This window comes from Neoarius graeffei, chromosome 8, assembly GCF_027579695.1.
Source record: "Neoarius graeffei isolate fNeoGra1 chromosome 8, fNeoGra1.pri, whole genome shotgun sequence".
Classification (NCBI taxonomy): Eukaryota; Metazoa; Chordata; class Actinopteri; order Siluriformes; family Ariidae; genus Neoarius; species Neoarius graeffei.
The window spans coordinates 6879436-6903011 of record NC_083576.1 but is presented as its reverse complement, the minus strand read 5'-3'; the positions used below and the strand labels follow the sequence as shown (position 1 = coordinate 6903011).

The 23576-nt window shown below is 41.9% G+C and overlaps 1 protein-coding gene across 1 annotated transcript in view; it reads left to right on the top strand.

Moving 5' to 3' along the window:
* Positions 1–7908: 7908 nt before the first annotated feature.
* The window catches only part of slc7a11 (solute carrier family 7 member 11), a 64762-nt gene continuing 49094 nt past the window's right edge, over positions 7909–23576 (top strand). Inside the window, exons 1-2 of the mRNA XM_060927232.1 lie at positions 7909–8343; positions 22063–22189. Of these exons, the coding sequence (XP_060783215.1) occupies positions 8097–8343; positions 22063–22189 (374 nt within the window). The 5' untranslated portion in view covers positions 7909–8096. The remainder of the gene's footprint in view (positions 8344–22062; positions 22190–23576) is intronic.

The following is a 23576-nucleotide window of genomic DNA, read 5'->3' as shown; positions in this document are numbered from 1 at the left end:
TTGCATATCAGGCCAATCGGCCCACTGATGATGCAATCTCCACCGCTCTCCACTCAGCTCTCACTCACCTGGACAGTAAGGACTCTTACATGCGGATGCTGTTCTTAGACTTTAGTTCAGCATTTAACACAATCATCCCCCAGCAGCTGATACAGAAACTGGACTGTCTAGGACTAAACACCTCCCTCTGCAACTGGTTGCTGGACTTCCTGACCGGAAGACCACAGGCAGTCCGGGTCAGCAGCAACACATTCAGCACCATCATACTGAACACAGGGGCCCCCCAAGGATGTGTGCTCAGCCCTCTTCTCTTCACCCTGCTGACCCACGACTGCACACCAATGCACAACAGCAACCTCTTCATCAAGTTTGTGGATGGCATGACTGTGGTGGGACTCATTAACAACAATGATGAGTCATACTACAGGGACAAGGTGAGCCAACTGGCCGCGTGGTGCAGAGACAACAATCTCTCTCTTAATGTGGAGAAGATGAAGGAGATGGTTGTCGACTTCCAGAAAGCCTCCACCCAGCATCCTCCACTGACCATCAACGGTACTGCTGTGGAGAGAGTGAGCAGCACCAAGTTCCTGGGTGTGTACCTCACCAAGGATCTCTCCTGGAGCAGCAACACCACATCGCTGGCCAGGAAAGCTCAGCAGCACCTCTACTTCCTCTGCAGAGTGAAAAGAGCTAGAGCACCAGTCCCTATCATGCAGACCTTCTACCATCGACCATCGAGAGCATCCTGACCAGCTGCATCACTGTGTGGTACAGCGGCTGTACTGCATCCTGCCAGAAGACCCTGCAGCGCATAGTGAGAGCAGCTGAGAACATCATCGGTGTCCCCCTACCCTTCCTTCAGGATATTTACAACACATGCCTGGCCCGCAGAGCACTCAGCATTGTGGGCAACTCCACCCATCCCAACCACCACTTCTTCAGCCTCCTGCCTTCGGGGAGGAGAATGCGAAGCCTCCGGGTGAGAACCAGCAGACTGAGAGACAGCTTCATCCACCAAGCCATCAGGATGCTGAACTCCCTCCCAGGCCAGTACCGCCTTCCCTTAATACACAAACCAAATGTCACCAGCCACTTTAACAAACTGTAACGAAATTCAATTGCACTATGTAAAAACTGTTTACAATACTGTCTACATGGGTTTTTTAGTTAATTGCACTATATAAAAACTGTTTACAACACTGTTTACACTTTTTACATATCTGCCATATTTATACTTACATTGAAAATTCTGCTCATACTGCCATATTTATTTATTTATGTTTTTTTTAATTAATTGCACTATATAAAAACTGTTTACAACACTGTTTACACTTTATACATATTTTATCTTTGATAGACTTTACTGCTATACTGTCATATCTGCCATATTTATACTTACACTGAAAATTCTGCTTATACTGCCATATTTATTTATTTATATTTATACTGATAATTCTGTTTATATCGTGCTATATTGCCCTACTATACTGTCAGACTGCTGTTCCCGTTTACATTGTTCATTTTGTTTATATTGCCATTTGTCACACTTAAATTTATACCGTTAATTCTGTTCACACTGCCACATTTTTCTTAGATAGCTTTAGCTTGTGTGTGTAAATAAACCCCCTCCCCCACTGCACCCCACCCCACCTTTTTTTTTTAGTTTATATCTTGTACCTATATTTTATATTTCATGTTTATTACTGTTTGCACCGCGGATAAGAGGGAAACGCAATTTCAATTCTCTGTATGTCCTGCACATATGGCATTATTGACAATAAAGTTGACTTGAACTTACTAACTGTAGAGTCATGCGTTGAGTGCAAATGGGAGCCAATGGAGGTTATACAGATTTCTAGCTCACTACAACATCTATGGAGTTCTAGATTGCTGGAACTTTTATAGGCTTCTAATTCACTGGGAACTCAGTGGGGTTCTGGATTATTGGAGCTTCTTTGGAGTCCTAGTTTCTTAAAGCTTCTCTGGGGTTCTAGTTCATATGGCATTCAAGATAATTGGCACAAATAGTGATTCTACTTGATTGGAGCGCCTATGGAGTCCTTGTTCATTTGAGCTTGTGGGGGTTTCTAGTTCACTCAAGGTTCTGTGGGGTTCTAGTTCATATGGCATTCTTGATAATTGGTGCAACTATGTAGTTCTAGTTCAGTGGAGTTTCTATGTTATTCTTGTTTATTGGAGTGTCTGTGGAGACCTTGTTCATTTGAGCTTCTGGGGGATTCAAATTTATTAGAGCTTCTGTGAGGTTCAAGTTCATATGGCATCCTTGATAATTGATGCAAATATGTGGTTCTAGTTCAAAGGAGCTTCTATAGAGTCCTTGTTCATTTGAGCTTCTGGGGGATTCTAGTTTATTAGAGGTTCTGTGGGGTTCTAGTTCATATGGCATTCTTGATAACTGGCACAAATGTGGTTCTAGTTCATTAGAGCTTCTAGGGAGTCTTTGTTCATTTGAGCTTGTGGAGGATTTTAGGTTTTTTTGAGCTTCTGTGGGGTTCTAGTTCATATGGCATTCTAGATAACTGGTGCAAATATGTGGTTCTAGTTCATTGGATCTTCTATGGAGTCCTTGTTCATTTGAATTTCTGAGGGATTCTAGATTATTAGAGCTTCTGTGGGGTTCTAGTTCATATGGCATTCTTGATAACTGGTGCAAATACGCAGTTCTAGTTCCTGTGGAGCTTTTATGGAGTCCTTGCTCATTTGAGCTTCTGGGGGGTTCTATTTCATTAGTGCTTCTGAGGGCTTCTAGTTCATATGGCATTATGCATCATATAGAGTCGCAAAGGCATTCTAATTAATTCCCATTACTTTGTGGTCGTAGTTCATTGGCGCTTCTATAGGAATTATCATTTACTGGAGCCGCAATGTGGTTCTAATTCACTGGCACTTGTGTGGAGTTCTAGTTCATTGGAGCACCTATGTGATTCTAGTTTATCAGAGCTTCTATAGAGTCCTTGTTCATTTGAGCTTCTGTGGAGTTCGTTTATTCAACCTTCTGTGGGGTTATAATTCATCGGTGCTTCTCTGGGGTTCTTAATCACAAGAGCCACGAAGGCATTCTAGTTCATTCCCATGACTATGTGGTTGTAGTTCATTGGAGTTTCTCGAGGGTTTTTGGTTCAATGGAGCTTCAATGGGATTGTAGTCTATTAGACCATCTGTGGGGTTCTGGTTTATTAGTGCGTTTCTGCAGTTCCAGTTTATAAGAGCCTCTATGGCATTCTCATTAACTGGAGCAACAATGTGGTTCTAATTCACTGGAATTGTGTGGAGTTCTAGTTCATTGGAGTGACTCTGTGGTTGTAGTTCATTGGAGCTTCTCTGGAGTTCTAGATCATAAGAGCCTCTATGGGATTCTAGTTCATTAGTGAGGCTGTGATTCCAGTTCATTGGAACATCGACGGAGTCCTCGTTTATTATAATGTCTGTGGGATTCTAGGTCATTTGGGGCCTCTTTGGGTTTTAGCTCATTAGTTTAAGCACAACATTTTCTAAATGTTATGGTTCTAGGAACTCGTGTCACCGAAAAATCTGTGTGATTTTCTGACGTCTCTGAGAAGTCTACAAAAAACACCCTTTTGGGAGTAGGGGGAAAAAAAAAACCCACCACACACAGTTCTCCTTTCCTGGTACTGTAGTTTGGCAATTTCTCTCCAAACTCCTCCACATGACTGTTTTGCATAACTCCTTAATATTTATAATTTCTTTACTCACTCCTAAAACGTGACAGACGTCTGATGTTCCAGCATCGTCACTGTGACTGGTGCTGACTCCAGACTCCAGTTAACAAAACATGTCCTTGTTGAAGCTTTGATAAGGCCTCAAGAGAATCAATATTTAAGCAAGTAGCACTTTCAGCCAAGAGGAGGAAGTATGGTATGTGTGAGGTTGATCTGTAGAGGTTTTAGCGACATTACTCAGAACATTGCAACATATTAGTTGTGGGTGGAGCTAAGAATGATGTGATGTTGCACCATTCATTGCTTGAATCCTTTTTTAATGACTTCAGAATGTTATGTTCAAACATTTTGACTGAACACACACCTATATGGAAGGACATACTTGCAGATTCACATATAAACCATGACATTTTGTCTCAAGTATAAGGTCAAATTGTGGTTTTTTTTCAGGGAGAATTAAGATGGGGTAATAAATTATGTCCTTGTAAACTTCTACCCATGTTGTAAAACGAGTCTCACGATATTTAACAGTTATTCCACAAAATCAAGTTGTACATGAACTGATAGCTGAAATCCACATTCACTAGATTTTAAGAAACAGAACATTTTTATTGTTATTTTTTCCAAATTCAATAAATAAAAACTTGATACAAAACATCCGACAAACTCATTTCAGGTTGGATTGTAAACAAACCGGCAAAGTGACAGTATGAATTTGTGAAAAATGTGATTTTATATATATATATATATATATATATATATATATATATATATATATATATATATATAATTAACACAAAGGCTGTACAATATAACAAAATAAAAAGACAATAGTTCATAGACAGTGAATATAAGGTGTGTAATGAATGAAGGGAAGACATAGATTTTTAAAGTGCAAATTAAATCCTTAAGTGATTTATACAGTATCAGTGATCTGTAGTATATATGCCATACCAGTCAAAAGTTTATACACCCCTACTCATTCATAGTTTTTTTTCTGGATCACCATTTTCTCCACTACAGAATAAAACTGAAGACACCAAAACTCTGAAAAAAACACATGGAACACACATGGAATTATGTGACAAACAATAAGTGTTTAATAATAATAATAATAATAATAATAATTTATAGTGGGCGGCACGGTGGTGTAGTGGTTAGCGCTGTCGCCTCACAGCAAGAAGGCCCGGGTTCGAGCCCCGTGGCCGGCGAGGGCCTTTCTGTGCGGAGTTTGCATGTTCTCCCCGTGTCCGCGTGGGTTTCCTCCGGGTGCTCCGGTTTCCCCCACAGTCCAAAGACATGCAGGTTAGGTTAACTGGTGACTCTAAATTGAGCGTAGGTGTTAATGTGAGTGTGAATGGTTGTCTGTGTCTATGTGTCAGCCCTGTGATGACCTGGCGACTTGTCCAGGGTGTACCCCGCCTTTCGCCCGTCGTCAGCTGGGATAGGATCCAGCTCGCCTGCGACCCTGTAGAACAGGATAAAGCGGCTAGAGATAATGAGATGAGATAAGATAATTTATAGTCTTCAAAGTAGCCACCAAATGTTGGCTATTATAATAATTCTTGAAAAAAAAAATTTCTTACCATCAAATGTTTTTATTCCAAATTTTGTTGTTGTTGCTTTTTTTTTGGGGGGGGGGGGGGGGGGATTTTGTTTCCAAGTAGAGTTTTTATTTCATCCTCATTTGGTTCAGCAACACGATCTGCCATTTTGTTTTTCTCTAACAGTAAAAATAAAATGTACATCTATTAAAGGAGTAAACTTATGGAACAGATTAGATGATGAACTAAAAAAGTGTAGCTCAATTAATCAATAAATTAAAAAAATGTACAAAGCCAACATAATAGATAAATACAGAGCATTAGTATGAAATAATAATAAAAGTAATAATAGTAACATAATGAGATTACAGTTGGTACAAATAAGTAAAACAGCAATGTAATTATAAATGAATAATACAGTGACACTATGGTACTATACTGTGTATTATTTCTAAGTACTATGCTAATATGTATTATTTAATATATACATAACCAAGGTACTATTATATTACTCTTAAATATATGATTAATAATTGAAACACAGACTATAAGATAATATGTATTTTTTTTTTTTCACGGTCCTGTTTCCATCAAATCCTGCACCCTGATTGGCTGGCGAGCGGGTCCATATCCTACGGTACGGACCCCAGTTACGGACCCGGATACAGACCTCTGGCGACTCGCTGATTCACAACAACAACAAAAATAGCAGCAAATTTTGTCAACATTTATTTTCACATCAGGAGAATAGCATTAATTTTACAGCATGGATAGCGATAACAACAGTCTTCACAGCGAAAGTGAGTTTTAATACCCTGAGCAAGAAGAAATAAAAGAAAATATTGCAGGAGAAAGCCAAAAACCTGTAACTGCTGCTAACGCCGAGCAAAAGCATGGCTGAATCCTGAATGACTCAATTGTGTATAAATAGGGGACTACATAGGCGGCAAAATGTAGTTTTTTCCTGCCATGGAAGTGCACTTGTATACTGAGGAGGAAGCCATTTGCATTACAGCCGTGAATGAGGATTCAAAATGGCGGCTCGGCTCGGTTTTCCCTTTTGGGCGCTCTTGTTTTCGGTTAGAATTTGGTAAAGAAAAAATAAATATATTATTTACCAATTTTAATATGTTATTTAACCACTAGGTCGGTCCATATGGTGAAATACCGTGACCTCAGCCTTGAATACTGACCTCGGCCTCGGTCACAGTATTTCACGATATGGATCTCCCAGCTGGTAAATAACATATATATATATATTAAACATTTTAAAAATTGTGATATGAAATTGAAACAGTAGGCTATCTCATCTCATCTCATTATCTGTAGCCGCTTTATCCTTCTACAGGGTCGCAGGCAAGCTGGAGCCTATCCCAGCTGACTACGGGTGAAAGGCGGGGTACACCCTGGACAAGTCGCCAGGTCATCACAGGGCTGACACATAGACACAGACAACCATTCACACTCACATTCACACCTACGCTCAATTTAGAGTCACCAGTTAACCTAACCTGCATGTCTTTGGACTGTGGGGGAAACCGGAGCACCCGGAGGAAACCCACACGGACACGGGGAGAACATGCAAACTCCACACAGAAAGGCCCTCGCCGGGCCCGGGGCTCGAACCCGGACCTTCTTGCTGTGAGGCGACAGCGCTAACCACTACACCACCGTGCCTTCCACAGTAGGCTATAATGTTTGGTATTTAAATTTTAGTATAAAAATAATAGCCTACAGTGGAAGATGATACCTCCTGAGGTCTTGTTAAGTTCTTTTGGTTTTGCTTTCCTTTCTCTTTTTCTGTAAATGTAAATTATTATAACTGTATCTGTCGTTTTGTTTTTGCTTACTCATTTTTTTCTTTTTTTTGTCTTCATTACTTACTTTTGATATATACGGTAAATGAAATGTAAAAAAGGATAGGCGCAATAAGCCAAGGCTTCAGCCTATACCTTTTCGGTCAGAATTCCATTGATCAAATGAAAGTATTGTACCTTATGATGTGCTTAAAATGACCGAAATAAAACTATACTATACTATACTATACTATACTATACTATACTATACTATACTATACTATACTATACTATACTATGTAACAATTGAAGGAGTCTCCAGTGTCAGTGTTTTGTAACTTGTAGTTATACCCAAATGTTATGAATTATTTATGAATTATTTATAAATGTGGGTTTAAAAAAAATGCTGTGACAAGTCATACTAAATCAGTTATTTGCGACAAACAGGTTGTTTCTGGAAAGAAAAAAAAGGGAAAGGATTTCACCCTCAGGCCTCAACTCAAATGAACAGCTTTGTAATCTGGGCATGTCTGTTGTGAGCAGTGAGTTGGAGACAGAGTGAGAGGGTAGAAAGAAATAAAGACAGAACCAGAGCAAGGGGAAAGAAAGGGATGGAACGGGTTTTTTTTTTCAGCTGCCTGACGTCAGGTGGTTTTGCTGTTGCATCATGACTCAGATGATTTTTCTGCTCCACGTGGCCTTCAGCCCTTCCCCTTTCACAGCCCTCACTGATGCTAGTTGAAAGGAAGAGTAAAAAAGGGGGGAGTATTATGACCATAAAAAAGGGGGCGGGGTCAGGGTGGCTTGTTAACTATTCAGGAGGGAATTACTTTGACCTGACGGCAGCGTATCAGGAGTTTGCTTTGCACTATGACAATACCACCTAGTTCCTGTCCCAGCTGTGATGAGTATAAAAAAGCTCGCCGGCTTTATTTCCACTGACTCTGAGTGTGTGTGTGGGTGTGTGAGTGTGTGTGTGTGTGTGTGAGAGAGAGAGAGAGAGAGAGAGAGATCTTATATTAATCTTATGAAAATCTTAATCTGATATTAACATGGCCAAAATGAAGGCGCAGGATCTCAGGGGTGCACAAGAAAGCAGTTCCAGAATGCTAAAGGACCAGAATGAAGGAAAGGTTCAGTTGAGGAAGAAGGTGACACTGCTGCGTGGGATCTCCATCATTATAGGAACCATCATTGGTGCTGGAATCTTCATCTCACCCAAGGGCATCCTAGAGAACGCAGGCAGCGTCGGAATGTCCCTGGTGATATGGGTGGCTTGTGGGATTCTGTCATTATTTGGTGAGTGGAGTGCGATCACACACACACGCGTGAGAAGGTTGCTGATTCAAAAGTCTGCACACATCTTGACTGAGAACCTTTGTTTCAAGAGCACGTTATTGCTCAAGCAGGAAAAGCTCTTGGCAACATGTTGCTTCCTGTGTGTGTGTGTGTGTGGTTCATTGCATAAGTAGTCAGGTTGCCCCAGCCATTCATTAGCCCAATGGCACATGCTTTTCAACATGCTGGGGGAAAACCAGGTGATCTTAAAGGGACAGGCCCCCATTTTCTCCTTCTCTGTAGTTGGACCCTTTCTTTGTTTGTTTGAAACACTCTTGATAATAAGGCCTTGAGCTTGGAACAAACAGTGAGCAGATATGCTTATCCTTATGTCTTGTGGTTCAGATCTGCACATCTCATTACGTTTGCTCGTGATATGAACAGTTATTCCATGAAATCAAGTCACACATGAGCTGATGGCAGCTATAAGCTATGCATGACAAGATTGAGTGGAATAACTGTTTTATTCTGTCTACATTCACTGGAGTTTGAGAAGCAGAGCATTCTTTTTTTTTTTTTGCAAATTCGATAAATAAAATCTTTAAACAAAATGTCCGACAAAACCATTTCCGCTTAGGATGTAAACGAACCGGCGAAATGACAGGAACAATTTGTGAAAAATGCAACAATAATAATAATTCTTGAAAAATAAAAAAAAATAGATACGTGTCAGAAAACAGAATCCAGGGACACATGTCGGCCCGGGGGCGTTTTGAGTTATTGACAGATTCAGAAAGTACAGTTTCTAAGCTTTCCAATGATGCCTTCCATGTGGAGATCTGACAATATTTGAAGAATGTGTGGCCTTTTGAAAGTGTATACTTCTTAAAACAGAAAAGGGAGAAAATCGCCCTCAAAGTTTTCCATCTCAGCTACTCTGGGTGCAGGGCGGGCACATAATGCTGCTCATTTGCATGACATTAAGGAAAGCCCTACCCCCTACGAGCTAGCACGATACTACTTTCATGTAAACAAAGATCACCACGTCAATTTTCCTTCCATGCAAAGTATGCCCAAAACAATTATGAAGTATAAAAATAAGTCCTAAAGTATACTTTAACGTTTTGTGGTTGAAAAATTACTCACACCGTTAGAAAGAAAGATAGCACGATGATGACACAACTAACACAATGCTAGTTTCATATAAAGCCTCGGTCACAACCGGCCGTACAGTACGCGCTCCTACAGCCGGTCTACGTGCAAAAAACGCAAGAAATGCATGAGAGCGTGCGTGAAACGCACGAGAGCGCACGTGTGATGTGCTGATTTTCGAGCCGCAGACTGGCCACAGAGGTTCTTTGTCATGTCAAACAAACTCTACAGGCGCTTACGTTTTTTCAGGTTGCAAGACAAACTTACGGCCAACGCGCATCTTTCTCCATGAACAAAAAAAAAAAACGCAGCGATTTGGGAAACGCCAAAAATCGCACGGCCAAAAAATCGTACGTCCGGTTGTGACCTAGGCTTAACCAAACCACAACACTCTCCGTTACATGCAAAAATAACCACACAGCCTTAGATTAATAAACTTACCCCATCAGAAAGAGAAACGGCACCTTGCACACACCAATGCCTCCGATGGAATGTAGTCCTAGAACGGTCCGTGTTGCAGTTTTTTTTGCTAGAAATGTTTATCTCCGATGTAAATACCGTGTATCTGTTTGCTTTGCGGTGTTTCAGCTCCTCTGCGCTCTGTTTAACTTCCTCATTCCATAGTGAAATTACATGCCTGTATGCAGGTTAAGTAGCCATGCGCTCAGCTCGTATCATACAGCTGATTCGCGAAAAAAAAAAAAAAAAGACTTAAATCATCATGTGAATGGCCCATATCCCACACCCCCCAGCAGACTACAGTCCTGACAAAAACGAGACAATTTGCAACAAAAAATGTATGCTTTTCCAACAAAACAATCTATTATCTGAAATACTGATTGCATTCTTCAAGATCTCAACTTGCACATGATGGAAAAAAAACAAAAATCACAAATTTCGAAAAAAAAATGCTTCTTTTGCGATTATCTCGGATTCGTTTCGGCTGACATGTGTCCCTGGATTCGGTGAGGGGTCACATATGTTCTCACCATCAAATACTTTCCATATTTTCTTGCTTTTCTTTTGTTGTTTTTTTTTGCAGTTTTGTTTTCGAGTAGAGTTTTTATTTCATCCTCGGTTGATTCAGCAACACGCTCCGCCATTTTGTTTTTCTCTGCTCACGGTATTGCTGGGTTTCATGTGATGTCACATCCACCTCATTAGTTATTCAAATCTTTAGCTGGTGGTCCTCCAAAGCTCAGTTGACAAAGTGTTTGTACGGAGAAGGTGCATTGCTTGCATGAAAAATGCCTTATGCTTGCATTGTTTTCGGTTGTTCGAATCGATCAAACCGTGAAACTGATAAAAGTTTCTTCAGGGTTCCCCGTGAACTAATAAAAAAAGGTGAACGAACACAGGATTTCACAAAAAGACGTGGAGAAAGGTGGCTTTTGAACCTCTCAGTGAAATGGAAGGGAGCCGAGTCGAAGCCTGCTCGAGTTTGCAGTGATCACTTGGTGAAAGGTTTGTATATCAAGTCAAGTCAAGTCAAGTTTATTTGTATAGCACTTTTAACAATAAACATTGTCGCAAAGCAGCTTTACAGAATTTAAACAACTTAAAACACAAGCTAATTTTATCCCTAATCTATCCCCAATGAGCAAACCTGTGGCGACGGTGGCAAGGAAAAACTCCCTCAGACGACATGAGGAAGAAACCTCGAGAGGAACCAGACTCAAAAGGGAACCCATCCTCATTTGGGCAACAACAGACAACATGACTATAACATTAACAGTTTTAACTGTTCTCGTTGATGTTATAAACTCTTCATTGATGGAAACTGGAGTGCAAAACTGTTCATGACAACTGCAGTCCTAAAGTTAGCAAGTCAACTGTAGTCCTCAGCCATAAAAGCGTTACTGTAAGAGTCCAGATTGTCTTCCAAGTGTGACTTTCAACTGTCCATATGGGGCCCTCCTCTACAGGAATGACATGATGAGACTCCAGCCAGAAGTAGGGCATCAGGATGGATCAGGCAGGTCCGAGGAGCAGAAGAGGTCAGAGTCTCGATCTCAGGATTGACATGTAACTCAGAGGGACAGATGGGGGGGGACACAGGTTGTTAGATACCGGTATGCCCCATGTCACCTGAATAAGTGGGAACAGTATACATATTGCACTGAGTACAAGCGGGGACTCCAGAAAAAACTAACTATGACAGCATAACTAAAAGGGGAGAGCCAGAAGGTAACACAGGCATGAGGGGCCCCGGGACATAAAGCAGCATCCACTACACCATCAACAAGCTCGAGTGAGCAAACAAGTGGGGACTGACAGCATCCGTACATCCCAGTTTACCAAAACACTCTGTCTGAGGACCCTCCAGATCTCCACCTTTACCTCATAAACACCATTAACACAAGGCTTGACTAAACAGATATGTTTTCAGCCGAGACTTAAACGCTGAGACTGTGTCTGAGTCCCGAACACTATTTGGAAGGCTGTTCCATAACTGTGGGGCTTTGTAAGAAAAGGCTCCGCCCCCTGATGTAGCCTTCACTATACGAGGTACCAGCAGATAGCCTGCACCTTTTGATCTAAGTAGGCGTGGCGGGTCATAGAGGACCAGAAGTTCACTCAGTGCTTTAAAGGTCAATAGTAGTATTTTATAATCAATATGAAATTTGATTGGGAGCCAATGCAGTGTGGATAAGACAGGCGTGATGTGGTCATATTTTCTAGTTCTAGTAAGGACTCTCGCTGCTGCATTTTGAACTAACTGGAGCTTGTTTATGCTCTTATTGGAACATCCAGACAGTAAGGCATTACAATAATCCAACCTGGAGGGAACGAAAGCATGAACTAGTTTTTCTGTCATGTAGTGACATTAAATTTCGTATCTTAGCAATATTTCTGAGATGAAAGAAAGCTATCCGGGTAATGTTATCAATGTGAGTTTCGAATGAAAGACTTAAATTAGTGGTTTGAATTTTTTGTCGGATATTCTCAATTTTGTCATTTAAAAAATTCATGAAGTCGTTGCTACTACATACTGCAGGTGTGCATGTGTCTATAGTGGACTTATTCCTGGTTAATTTTGCTACAGTATTAAATAGGAATCTCGGGTTATTTTTGTTATCTTCTATTAGGGAGGAGAGATATGTTGATCTCGCAGCACTAAGAGCTTCTCTATACTTCAGGAAGCTCGCCTTCCATGCTAATTTGAACGTTACCAATTTTGTTTGATGCCATTTATGTTCCAATTTTTGAGGAGTCTGTTTTAAAGTGCGAGTGTCATCATTATACCAGGGTGCTAATTTTTTTCTCTCTGATCATGTTCCTTTTAAGAGGAGCTACATTATCTGAATTATGGCGGAACGTTGACTCTAAGCATTCAGATGCCTGATCAAGTTCTGCAGGGGCTGACAGTGACCCAATCAAAGTTGATAACTCTGGGAGATCATTTATAAAGCCCTGTGCAGGAGTTGACGTGAATGTACATATAGGCCCAATCCCAATTCTAATTTCTACCCCTACCCCTCCGCCTTCCCCTTGGCCCTTCCCCTTGAAACTGAGCTACAAGGGATAGGGCTTGAAATTCAACCCTTACGTATTGGGATAGCCCTTCAACGATCGCATACGTCATCGCGTACCTCCGTCAGCGTTTACGTTAGCAAAACGCAACCAAATGCGTCATTGGCTGCGACCAGCTGCTACAGTCAGAGCCAGAAATCTCTGCTGGCAGGGTGTGATTTGTTAACTAACGCCACTGAATGGGATATCTTTGGCGCTTCGTGCACCACATCCGACAGAATGAGGTGTCAGAACACTCATGTAAACAATAAAAGCGAGAATAACAGAACAAAACGTACGCAGTAAAGCAACCGAAAACAATACTCACTCCCAAAGCTTTTTAGCAGCAGCTTGGATTTCAGAAATCGCTGCTCATTCTCAGCTCGAAAGCGAATCAAGCGGCGTGTTTCCTCTGGATAACAACTTAAAACACGTAAATAATGGAGAAAATACATTTATGACAATCTTTCGCCGCGGGAACCGCCATCTTTATGAAATCCGCATGAAATCTCGCTGAAATCCGCATGGCATTGTGGGAAATCACTCAAACCCCTTCGTTCGGAGTCAGCTCCAGGAAAATCTCCGTTTGGAGGGGTACAGAAGCCCTACCCCTTCCCCTACCCCTCCGCGTTAACTGGGATTGGGATACCCCTACCCCTTCACGTGAACACGCAAAATGGAGGGGAAGGGCCAAGGGGTTGGTCCAAGGGGTGAAATGGGATTCGGCCTTAATACAGTAGCGTGGTGAGGTGCATATTACTCAGACATACTTTGAATAAGATGAGATAATGATCTGAGATAACTTCAGACTGTGGAAGTGTGACTATATTTTCTACAGTTAACCCGGATGTTAGTATTAGATCAAGGGTGTGACCACCATTATGGGTCGATCCTACAGTATGACATTCTGATTAATCCCTACTGAATCTCAAATGGACACAAACACTGTTTTCAAAGGGTCTTCTGGGTTATCGAAGTGAATATTAAAATCTCCGACAACTAAAGCTTTGTCGAAGGAAATAACCAGATCTGAGATAAAATCTGCAAATTCAGAAAGAAACTCAGAATATGGCCCCGGGGGCCTGTAAATAATAAGTAATGGAATTAACTGGGTAGACCTATTTTTCGAGGCTACATACATGATATTAGTATGAAGAACTTCAAATGTATTACATTTATAACGAGGTTTTTGTGTTACACCTAGATAATCATTATAAATAACCGCGACGCCTCCTCCTCTGCCGGTGAGACGAGGCTGGTGTATATAACTGTATCCAGGACGACTAGCTTCATTTAATGCTATTCATTTGGCTTAATCCATGTTTCAGTTAAACAAAGTACACTGTGTGCACAATTATTAGGCAAGTGAGTACTCTGACCCTACCATTATTTCTATGCATGTTTTCCAACCGCAAGCTAGATACACTTGAATGCTAATTGGATTTAAGCATTCTCAGGTGGTATTTATTTGTGTAATGAGGGAGGGTGTGACCTAAAGTCATTAATACCCTATATTAAGGTGTGCATAATTATTAGGCAGCTTCTTTATCTCAGGCAAAATGGGCCAAAAAAGAGATTTAACAGACACTGAAAAGACAAAAATTGTAAAATGCCTATCAGAGGGATGCAGCACTCTTGAAATAGCTAAGCTATAGAAATGTGAGCACAGAACAATCAAACGTTTTGTTGCAAATAGTCAACAGGGTCGCAAAAAATGTGTGGAGAAGAAAAGACACAAATTAACCGCAAAAGACTTGAGAAGGATTAAACATGAAGCTACCAGGAACCCATTATCCTCCAGTGCCACAATATTCTAGAACTGCAACCGACCTGGAGTGTCCAGAAGGACAAGGTGTTCGGTGCTCAGAGACATGGCCAAGGTAAGGAAGGCTGAAACATGACCACCACTAAACAAGACTCACAAGTTGAAATGTCAAGATTGGGCCAAGAAATATCTGAAGACAGATTTTCCAAAGGTTTTATGGACGGATGAAATGAGAGTGGCTCTGGATAGACCAGATGGATGGGCCCATAGCTGGATAACTAATGGACACAGGGCACTTTGACTCAGACACCAGCAAGGTGGTGGAGGGGTAATGGCATGGGCTGCTATTATTAAGGATGAGCTAGTTTGACCATTTCAGGTTGAAGATGGACTTAACATCAACTCCCAAACCTACTGCCAGTTTCTAAAAGATGCATTCTTCAAGCAGTGGTATGGGAAGAAGTCTGCATCATTCAAGAAGGCCATGATTGTTATGCAGAACAATGCACCATCACATGCACCCTAGTACTCCACTGCTTGGCGAGCCCGCAAAGGCCTTAAAGATGACAAAGTAATGACATGGCCCCCTTCCTCACCTGACTTAAACCCTATTGAGTACTTGTGGCCCCTTCTTAAGCATGAGATTTACAGCGAGGGAAGACAATACACCACTCTGAATAGCATTTGGGAGGCCGTGGTTGCTCCTGCACAAAAAGTTGATCGTCAACAAATCAAAAAACTAACAGACTGGATGGAAGGCTCATGGCAGTTATTGAAAAGAAGGGTGGCTATATTGGTCACTGAATATTTTTGAAATGCTAGAAGTGTTTATTTGTTAATTCTGAGTTGTTTATTTGTTACACTAAAAATTAAAATAAACAAGTGAGATGGTTTAAGCTTTTCATTTAGTTGCATAATAATTCTGCACACTAAATGTTGCCTAATAATTCTGCACACTTATATATTCCCCTGAGAAGGCCTAAACTCCCCTTTCCTTTGTTAATCATTCTGGTTTTAGGTTTATTAACAATTTGGATTGACTGAGAGCACTGTATTTGTTCAACGATAAAATTAATCATCAGGAATACAACTTGCCTAATAATTGTGCACACAGTGTACCGTACATTAAACTCCTGATCAGTTATGAGTTCATTAACCATTAGCGCTTTAGATGTAAGAGATCTAATATTTAATAGCCCCACCATTCGATCAAAGGTGCTGGCAGCGGCTGTACAGTTAGTGTTCCACTTTTTTGTTGAGCTCGGTGAACAGACACAGTCTTGATGTAGTGGACCCTGAGTGACAACTCTGTGCAGCGAGCAGACAGTCGGTTTAGCCTGTTTGTCTGCTCCCTGGCCTTGGCTCTGGATTGTCAGAAGTTAGCTAGACCTGTTCTGAGACTATGACCTATGCTGCAAGAAATGAGAGCAGCACCTTCCCAAGTGGGATGGATACCGTCCCGCCCTAACAGGCCAGCAGTGCTCTCAAAATTAGCCCAATTATCTATAAAGCCCACACTGTTTGTATCTCCCTCTCAGCTATGTCCTTAGTATTTTCCAAGTACTTTTCTTGCTACAGTATGTGTCGTTATTTTACGGTACTTTTTTCAGTCACGAAGCGCTAAAGTCCCCAGCTGTTTCTTTGTTTACTCCTCACGAAGTCCATATGCATGAAGGTCGCGACAAAATTCTTCCCCAGCCGTACAGTTACAATGCGCCGTGATCACTTCTCCGTCTTGTTTAACTAAGATCCAGGTCTTTAAAGGGGTTTCTGATGATCTTTGTGAATGATTTAGCTGAGAGATAAGAGCCAACACAAGTGAGAATCCAGCAAACTGTTGTTTGTTTACACTTCAACTTGCAGCGCTTCGTTGTAAAGACGCGAACAAAAAGCTTTAAAAAAAGCATACTTGCATGGGCAAAAACAATACAGGATTCATTGGGCAGCGACTTGATCCTGAGGTCCTTTACCCAGCCACATACAAAACAGTTGTAAGCCTCCATACTCTTCCACGCTTTCATCTGTTTTGCGGTGTAGAAGGACGTCTGCAACACCAGATAGTTCGAGATGTCGGGGAACTCGACTGAAGGGTAGTTTTCGAGATCATATGACAAATCCTTCTTTCCCAGACTGTAGGGGTCGATTCTATTGCACATAGAATCGACCCTTCTGAATATATCTAAAGCCAGCAGTGGCTTCTAGATTACGAGCGTACTCTGATAAGTTGTCGCTAGTTGTTTGCACTACAGCAGTTGTTTCCCAGAACTATTTCACTTCTGGTAAAACCGCTAAAAATTGTCATGTGACTGAAACCCAGCAATATGAGCCGATAGCCTAGGAGTAGAGTAGCCAATCAGAGCACATGATTGCTCATTTCCAGTGAATGTGGTTGGAATAAACACACAGATATACATTGAGTTGCCACACAACCTGTATAGAGTTTGACATGTTCTCATACACGAGGTCCTTCAGGTTCTCCGGTTTCCTCCAACTTTCTAAAATCATCCCTTGTGTGAGTGAGTGAGTGAGTGAGTGAGTGAGCAAAATGGCATCCCATCCAGGATGAATTCCCACCTCATGCACAGTGTTCCTGGGATACACTCCGGAAGTAGTGCAACCTGATGACAAATGAATGGATTATACTCAGGATCAGTATCTATTCCACACCTCCCCTCACGCTAATCATCACCTAGACCTAAACTATTTTAATGCACAATATATACAGAACCAGTCAAGAGTTTGGACACACCTTTTAATTTAATGTATGTTTTTTATTTTTATTAATTAAAAGTCACTTCAGGGCGGCACGGTGGTGTAGTGGTTAGCGCTGTCGCCTCACAGCAAGAAGGTCCTGGGTTCGAGCCCCGGGGCCGGCGAGGGCCTTTCTGTGTGGAGTTTGCATGTTCTCCCCGTGTCCGCGTGGGTTTCCTCCGGGTGCTCCGGTTTCCCCCACAGTCCAAAGACATGCAGGTTAGGTTAACTGGTGACTCTAAATTGAGCGTAGGTGTGAATGTGAGTGTGAATGGTTGTCTGTGTCTATGTGTCAGCCCTGTGATGACCTGGCGACTTGTCCAGGGTGTACCCCGCCTTTCGCCCGTAGTCAGCTGGGATAGGCTCCAGCTTGCCTGCGACCCTGTAGAAGGATAAAGCGGCTAGAGATAATGAGATGAGATGAAAAGTCACTTCATGTCTTAAAGTAAAGATGGATGTCGTTTCTCTTTACTAATAGGGTGTTCACACGGCACATATTTGCATCGATGCTGCACCGATGTATTTTGTTGCGATATATCTTACACCGGTGTAAATTCTGTGCAGCGTTCACACGTCACAACCCTGCTTACTAGAGAGAAGCGTGTTAGCACCGGTGCAGCCCCACTTGCGGTCACACGGCAGTTTCTGCGACCGTGTTATAGTAGCAAAAACTTTATTACTATCATTTCCTTTGATAGTAATAAAGTTTTGATATTTCCTTTTATTACTATCATTTCCTATCATTATTACTATCATTTCCGATAGTAATAATGCGGAAATGAAATATGCGCATGCGTGAAAATGTACTTCTTTTTCCCGGTTGTCATGGCATCACCAAGCGCCGGGAAAACAACGTGGATGAAGACACGCAGTTCTGTTGTTGTTGATATTCACCATTTTGGAAGCGCAAAATACCAGGATGCAAATTATGCAATGCCCGTATGTAATCAACTCTCCTCACGTGTAGCGAGTCTACCCCTGTAGCGTTCAGACGTCCCATTTTATATCGGTGCTGCCCCGCAAACTAGCATTTACTCCGGAGTAAATTTCTTAAACCACCTCCCGAGCAGGGTTAGATTTGCACCGGTTTAAGCAGCTTTCAGGGGCCACACCGGTATAACTTTGTACCGTGTGAACGCTCTACCGGGGCAGCCCCGGTGATACACCGGAGTAAACGTTGCCGTGTGAACACCCCTTTAGTTGTTCGGTTCTTGACATAATACTGTACAGATTATGACAATTGACGAATAGGACTATTGATTTATTTAGGAGGGGCGGCACGGTGGTGTAGTGGTTAGCGCTGTCGCCTCACAGCAAGAAGGCCTGGGTTCGAGCCCCGTGGCCGGCGAGGGCCTTTCTGTGCGGAGTTTGCATGTTCTCCCCGTGTCCGCGTGGGTTTCCTCCGGGTGCTCCGGTTTCCCCCACAGTCCAAAGACATGCAGGTTAGGTTAACTGGTGACTCTAAATCCCCCATACTCAAATAGTGGCCCCCGGGGGGTCTATTTCTGGCCCGCGAGCTGTTCTGTGTGGTTTTTTTTTTATTCGTTTTTTTTTTAATCGCGCTGTCCGCTCTTATTTTGAAAGCGCGCCCCTCGCGCTGCGACGAGATGTGAGGACTGCCTCCATGGCAACGATAAACAAATAGCAAGGCTAATCTAAGCCCTCGCAAAACTCCAGACAGTCAGTTTACCGGCCGTAGCCACAATGGCATGCTCGAAGTTTGCACCAAAAAGAAAACTGGACAGCGAGAACCGCCAATTCCAGCCAGAATGGACAGAAAGGTTTGCGTTCTTTCTTCCACCGTCCAGCACTCGACCTTTGTGTTTAACCCACAAGGCCATTTCTCCCTTTAAGCAAGATTGAGAATGTGAGTTAGTTCTTGAGTTTATTAACCAAAGCACAGAAAATGGGCAGCTTGAAGGGTATCTGTTTTGGATTATTAACAGGGTAATGTTTTATTCAGTTATTTATTTGTTTTATTTATTTTATTCAGTTATTTATGCCCAAATGAAAAATATATTTTTATTTTAGGTAGGCCCTAATACTGTTGTGTTCAATGACAAGGAAATGTTAAAATAAATGCGTTCTAAGCTGCTTTTGACAGTTCTTGCATCAAATCTGCATTTGAATGAAGTCTTTGTTGGTTAATTTTAGCTCTAATACATTTTTCTGAAATAAATGGCATAAAAAAACTCACCAGAAAAAACGTTTTCTAGCAAAAAAACAAACTTCTAAAGCCTTGCTCAAAATACATGTGGGAAATTCCGCGTCACGTGTTCTCGAGCTATATGACGTCAGCTGAAATGGGCACGGAATTCCGTATCCCATGCAGAACATGCCAAAAAAAACCCCAACGGTATTGTCAACGGTATTCTGGCAGCTTTATAAACGCTGATGCCATCTTCTTTTACTCTTTGGTAAGCTCGGACCATGTCATCATGGTGCCAAGATCTTAACTGGGCACGACGACTCGAGTTCAAGAGCTATGGAGATAGAAAAACCTCTAGTAAGGAAACATGTCACACCTTTATACACTGCAATTTTTCATGAAAATATCAATAAACGGCGGCACGGTGGTGTAGTGGTTAGCGCTGTCGCCTCACAGCAAGAAGGTCCGGGTTCGAGCCCCGTGGCCGGCGAGGGCCTTTCTGTGCGGAGTTTGCATGTTCTCCCCGTGTCCACGTGGGTTTCCTCCGGGTGCTCCGGTTTCCCCCACAGTCCAAAGACATGCAGGTTAGGTTAACTGGTGACTCTAAATTGAGCGTAGGTGTGAATGTGAGTGTGAATGGATGTCTGTGTCTATGTGTCAGCCCTGTGATGACCTGGCGACTTGTCCAGGGTGTACCCCGCCTTTCGCCCGTAGTCAGCTGGGATAGGCTCCAGCTCGCCTGCGACCCTGTAGAAGGATAAAGCGGCTCGAGATAATGAGATGAGATGAGATTTATTTAGGATTTTCATTCTTTACTCTTTATCGTTGGATGATCTCAAACGGATTAAGACGGTAAGAAACTCATCCACTAATTCACTTTGACGAGGCCACACCTGTTAACTGAAAAGCATTCCAGGTAATAACCTCATGAAACTGGTAACGCCAATAATGTGCAAAGTGTCATCAAGGTCAACGCTGGATACTTTGGAAAATCTAAAATATCAAATATATTTTGTTTTTGGTGGGTTTTTTTTACACTTTTTTGTTTACCATAAAATTACATATCTGTTCCAGATGTTATTTCATAGTTTTGACATCTTCATTCAGTCCTGTTCTACACTTTAGAAATTACAAAATATAGAAAATAAAAAACTGGGAATGAGTTGTGTAGGAGTGTACAAACTTTTGACTGGTAGAATTTAAACAAACAAAAAAACATCCCAAAAAAATCATCACATCTGTTTATTTTTCCTCATGACGAAGACTCATGTTATTTCACTTTTAGCAAATCCACAATTTGGATCAAATACGATTATTTAAGATCCAAGAATGACTGCACATTGCATTTCGCAGTGGTGTTTGTTTCATGAAGTACAGCTGAGTTCAAACATGTCCAGACACAAACCTGTCCGGGGTGGCAGCTGCACCCTGTGGTGCTTTTGAATAAATATATATAATATAAAGATTTCAGCAGTGTAAAAAAAGCCATGAGTCATCATTACAGTATTGTGAAAGCAAAAATCTGATCATCGCAGATGAACCAGTCAGCGTTCGCAGCGATGACCTGCGTAAATGCTTGCCTTTTTATTTTCTAGTAATTTAGTTTTGTGTCAGTAATTCATTATTTTCTTTCCGCAATCAGCTTAATCGTCTGTTTGACCCATTAGCACACCAAGAATAGGAACAAATGTTAATTATTAGTTATTATTTTGAGTCGGTTTGTAACACAGGGGGAAGTGAAAGGCAGCACAAATACACAGCAGTGTGCGATTATGTGAAAGAACACAAAAGAAAGAAAAAAGATCAATGCAAGCTTTAAATCTGCTGCAGTCTGGGAACGGAGGGAGCAGGACTGTGTAAGAGAGAGAGAGAGAGAGAGAAAGATGGACAGAGAAAGGGAGAGAGAGATAGACAGAGAGAGATGGACAGAGAGAGACACAGAAGTAGAGAGAGAGAGATTGACAGAGAGAGGGAGAGAGATGGACACAGAGAGACAGAAGTAGAGAGAGAGATGGACAGACAGAGAGAGAGAGAATTATATTTTCTCTGCCCTTATTTTCATAGCAGAAATGAACCACTCGAGCTTGATGGCGGCGTGTATGGGGTCTGAACTCGTGTGTGTCAGAGCAGCATTGTTTAACGGTGTGTGTACTCGTGTGTGTGTGTGTGTGTGTGTGTGTGTGTGTGTCAGGAGTCATTACACACTTGTCAGCACTCTTTTGTGTGTCGCTACTACAGGCTTTAAGGAGCTGAAGAATTTAAAGCTGCCAGTCTGGCGGAAGCTCTTGTCCGAATTTAATACCAACACACTGCAGAAACAACACCATGGTTCACACACACACAGTCTACATTGCTCTTTCTCACCCTCTATCCCTCTGTTTGTGTGTGTGTGTGTGTGTGTGTGTATCAGGTGCTCTGTCCTACGCTGAGTTGGGGACCTGCATTAAGAAGTCCGGTGGTCATTACACCTACGTTCTGGAGGCATTCGGTCCAGCCGTGGCTTTCATACGTTTATGGGTGGACATCATCGCTATACGGTCAGCAAAGTGTCTTTCACTGTCCATTCTGATGCCACACACACACACACACACACACACACACACACACACACACACACACACACACACTTGCCATGTGGCTGAGCTGCTGAAATGAACAGGCTTATGTTAGAAGCTCTGGAGCAAATATAATAAATTCGTCTCAGGATCCGAGTGGTAAAGCGGATTTCCTGCTGATCTTCCTACATGAAGCTCTCACATTCAGGATCACCACCATCAGCTAACACACACACACACACACACACCAGCCTCCTTTGATACCACTTATACCATTTTAATGAACAAACGCCGTGTGAACCTGTCTGAGCTGTACCGGTACATATGTATGGGATACCAGTCTTACTGACTCTCCAGGGGATCTGGACAGTACAGAGGACGTGCAACGTAATCATATATATATATATATATACATACATAAGTATAGCAAGTATACTACAGACCATGTACTTCTAGTGTACTAGCAAGTATACAAATTTAATACTTTTTCAGACTAAATTGGAACATTTCAAGTTTATAAAAGTATACTTTAAAGTTCATTTTAAGTTTGCAAAAGTACACTTTAAAGTATACAACAAGTACACTCATCTATATACTATCAATGTACTTGGTATATCCCTCTCGTATGCTTAAAGTACACCACAAGTACACTTATCGATATACTGCCATTGTACTAGTTATATACTTCTTTAAAGAATTTTTTTGGGCTTTTTTCACCTTTACTGGATAGTACAGTGTAGAGACAGGAAATGAGCTGGAGAGAGATTGGGAAATGATTTCAGGTCGGAATTGAACCGGGTCCCCGGATTTATGGCATGGCGCCTTAGTAGACTACCGACTAGTGGCCTAGTAGTAGCGTGTCCGCCTCTCGATCGGGAGATCGGGAGTTCTATTCAGGGTCGGGTCATACCAAAGACCATCATAAAAATGGTACCCACTACCATCTGGCAAGGCACGCTGCAATACAGATGTGCATGGGGAGTTAAACTCTCGTGGTTACCAGAGGACTAGCCCCCCACTGTAACCCTAGCTATGTAATAGGCGAGAGGCCGAGGGCTACGGAAACGGAGATCGGCGCCGCCCGATGCGCCACCATCAGAGTTGGGCCTGGTTAGTACTTGAGTGGGAGACTGCCTAGGAATACCAGGTATTGGGCGTGGGAAGGACTTTAACTTAACTTTAAGCCTTAGTAGACTGAGCCATGACACCCCTTAGTTATATACTTCGAGTCCCTATTTTTAGTTTATTATTGTATACTTTAAGTATACTGTTATAAATGTTGGTTATTTCACTAGTTTACTTGTTATACTTTAAGTTTGCTTGGCATATTACTTGTAGCTTACTATTTATATACTGGAAATATACTCCT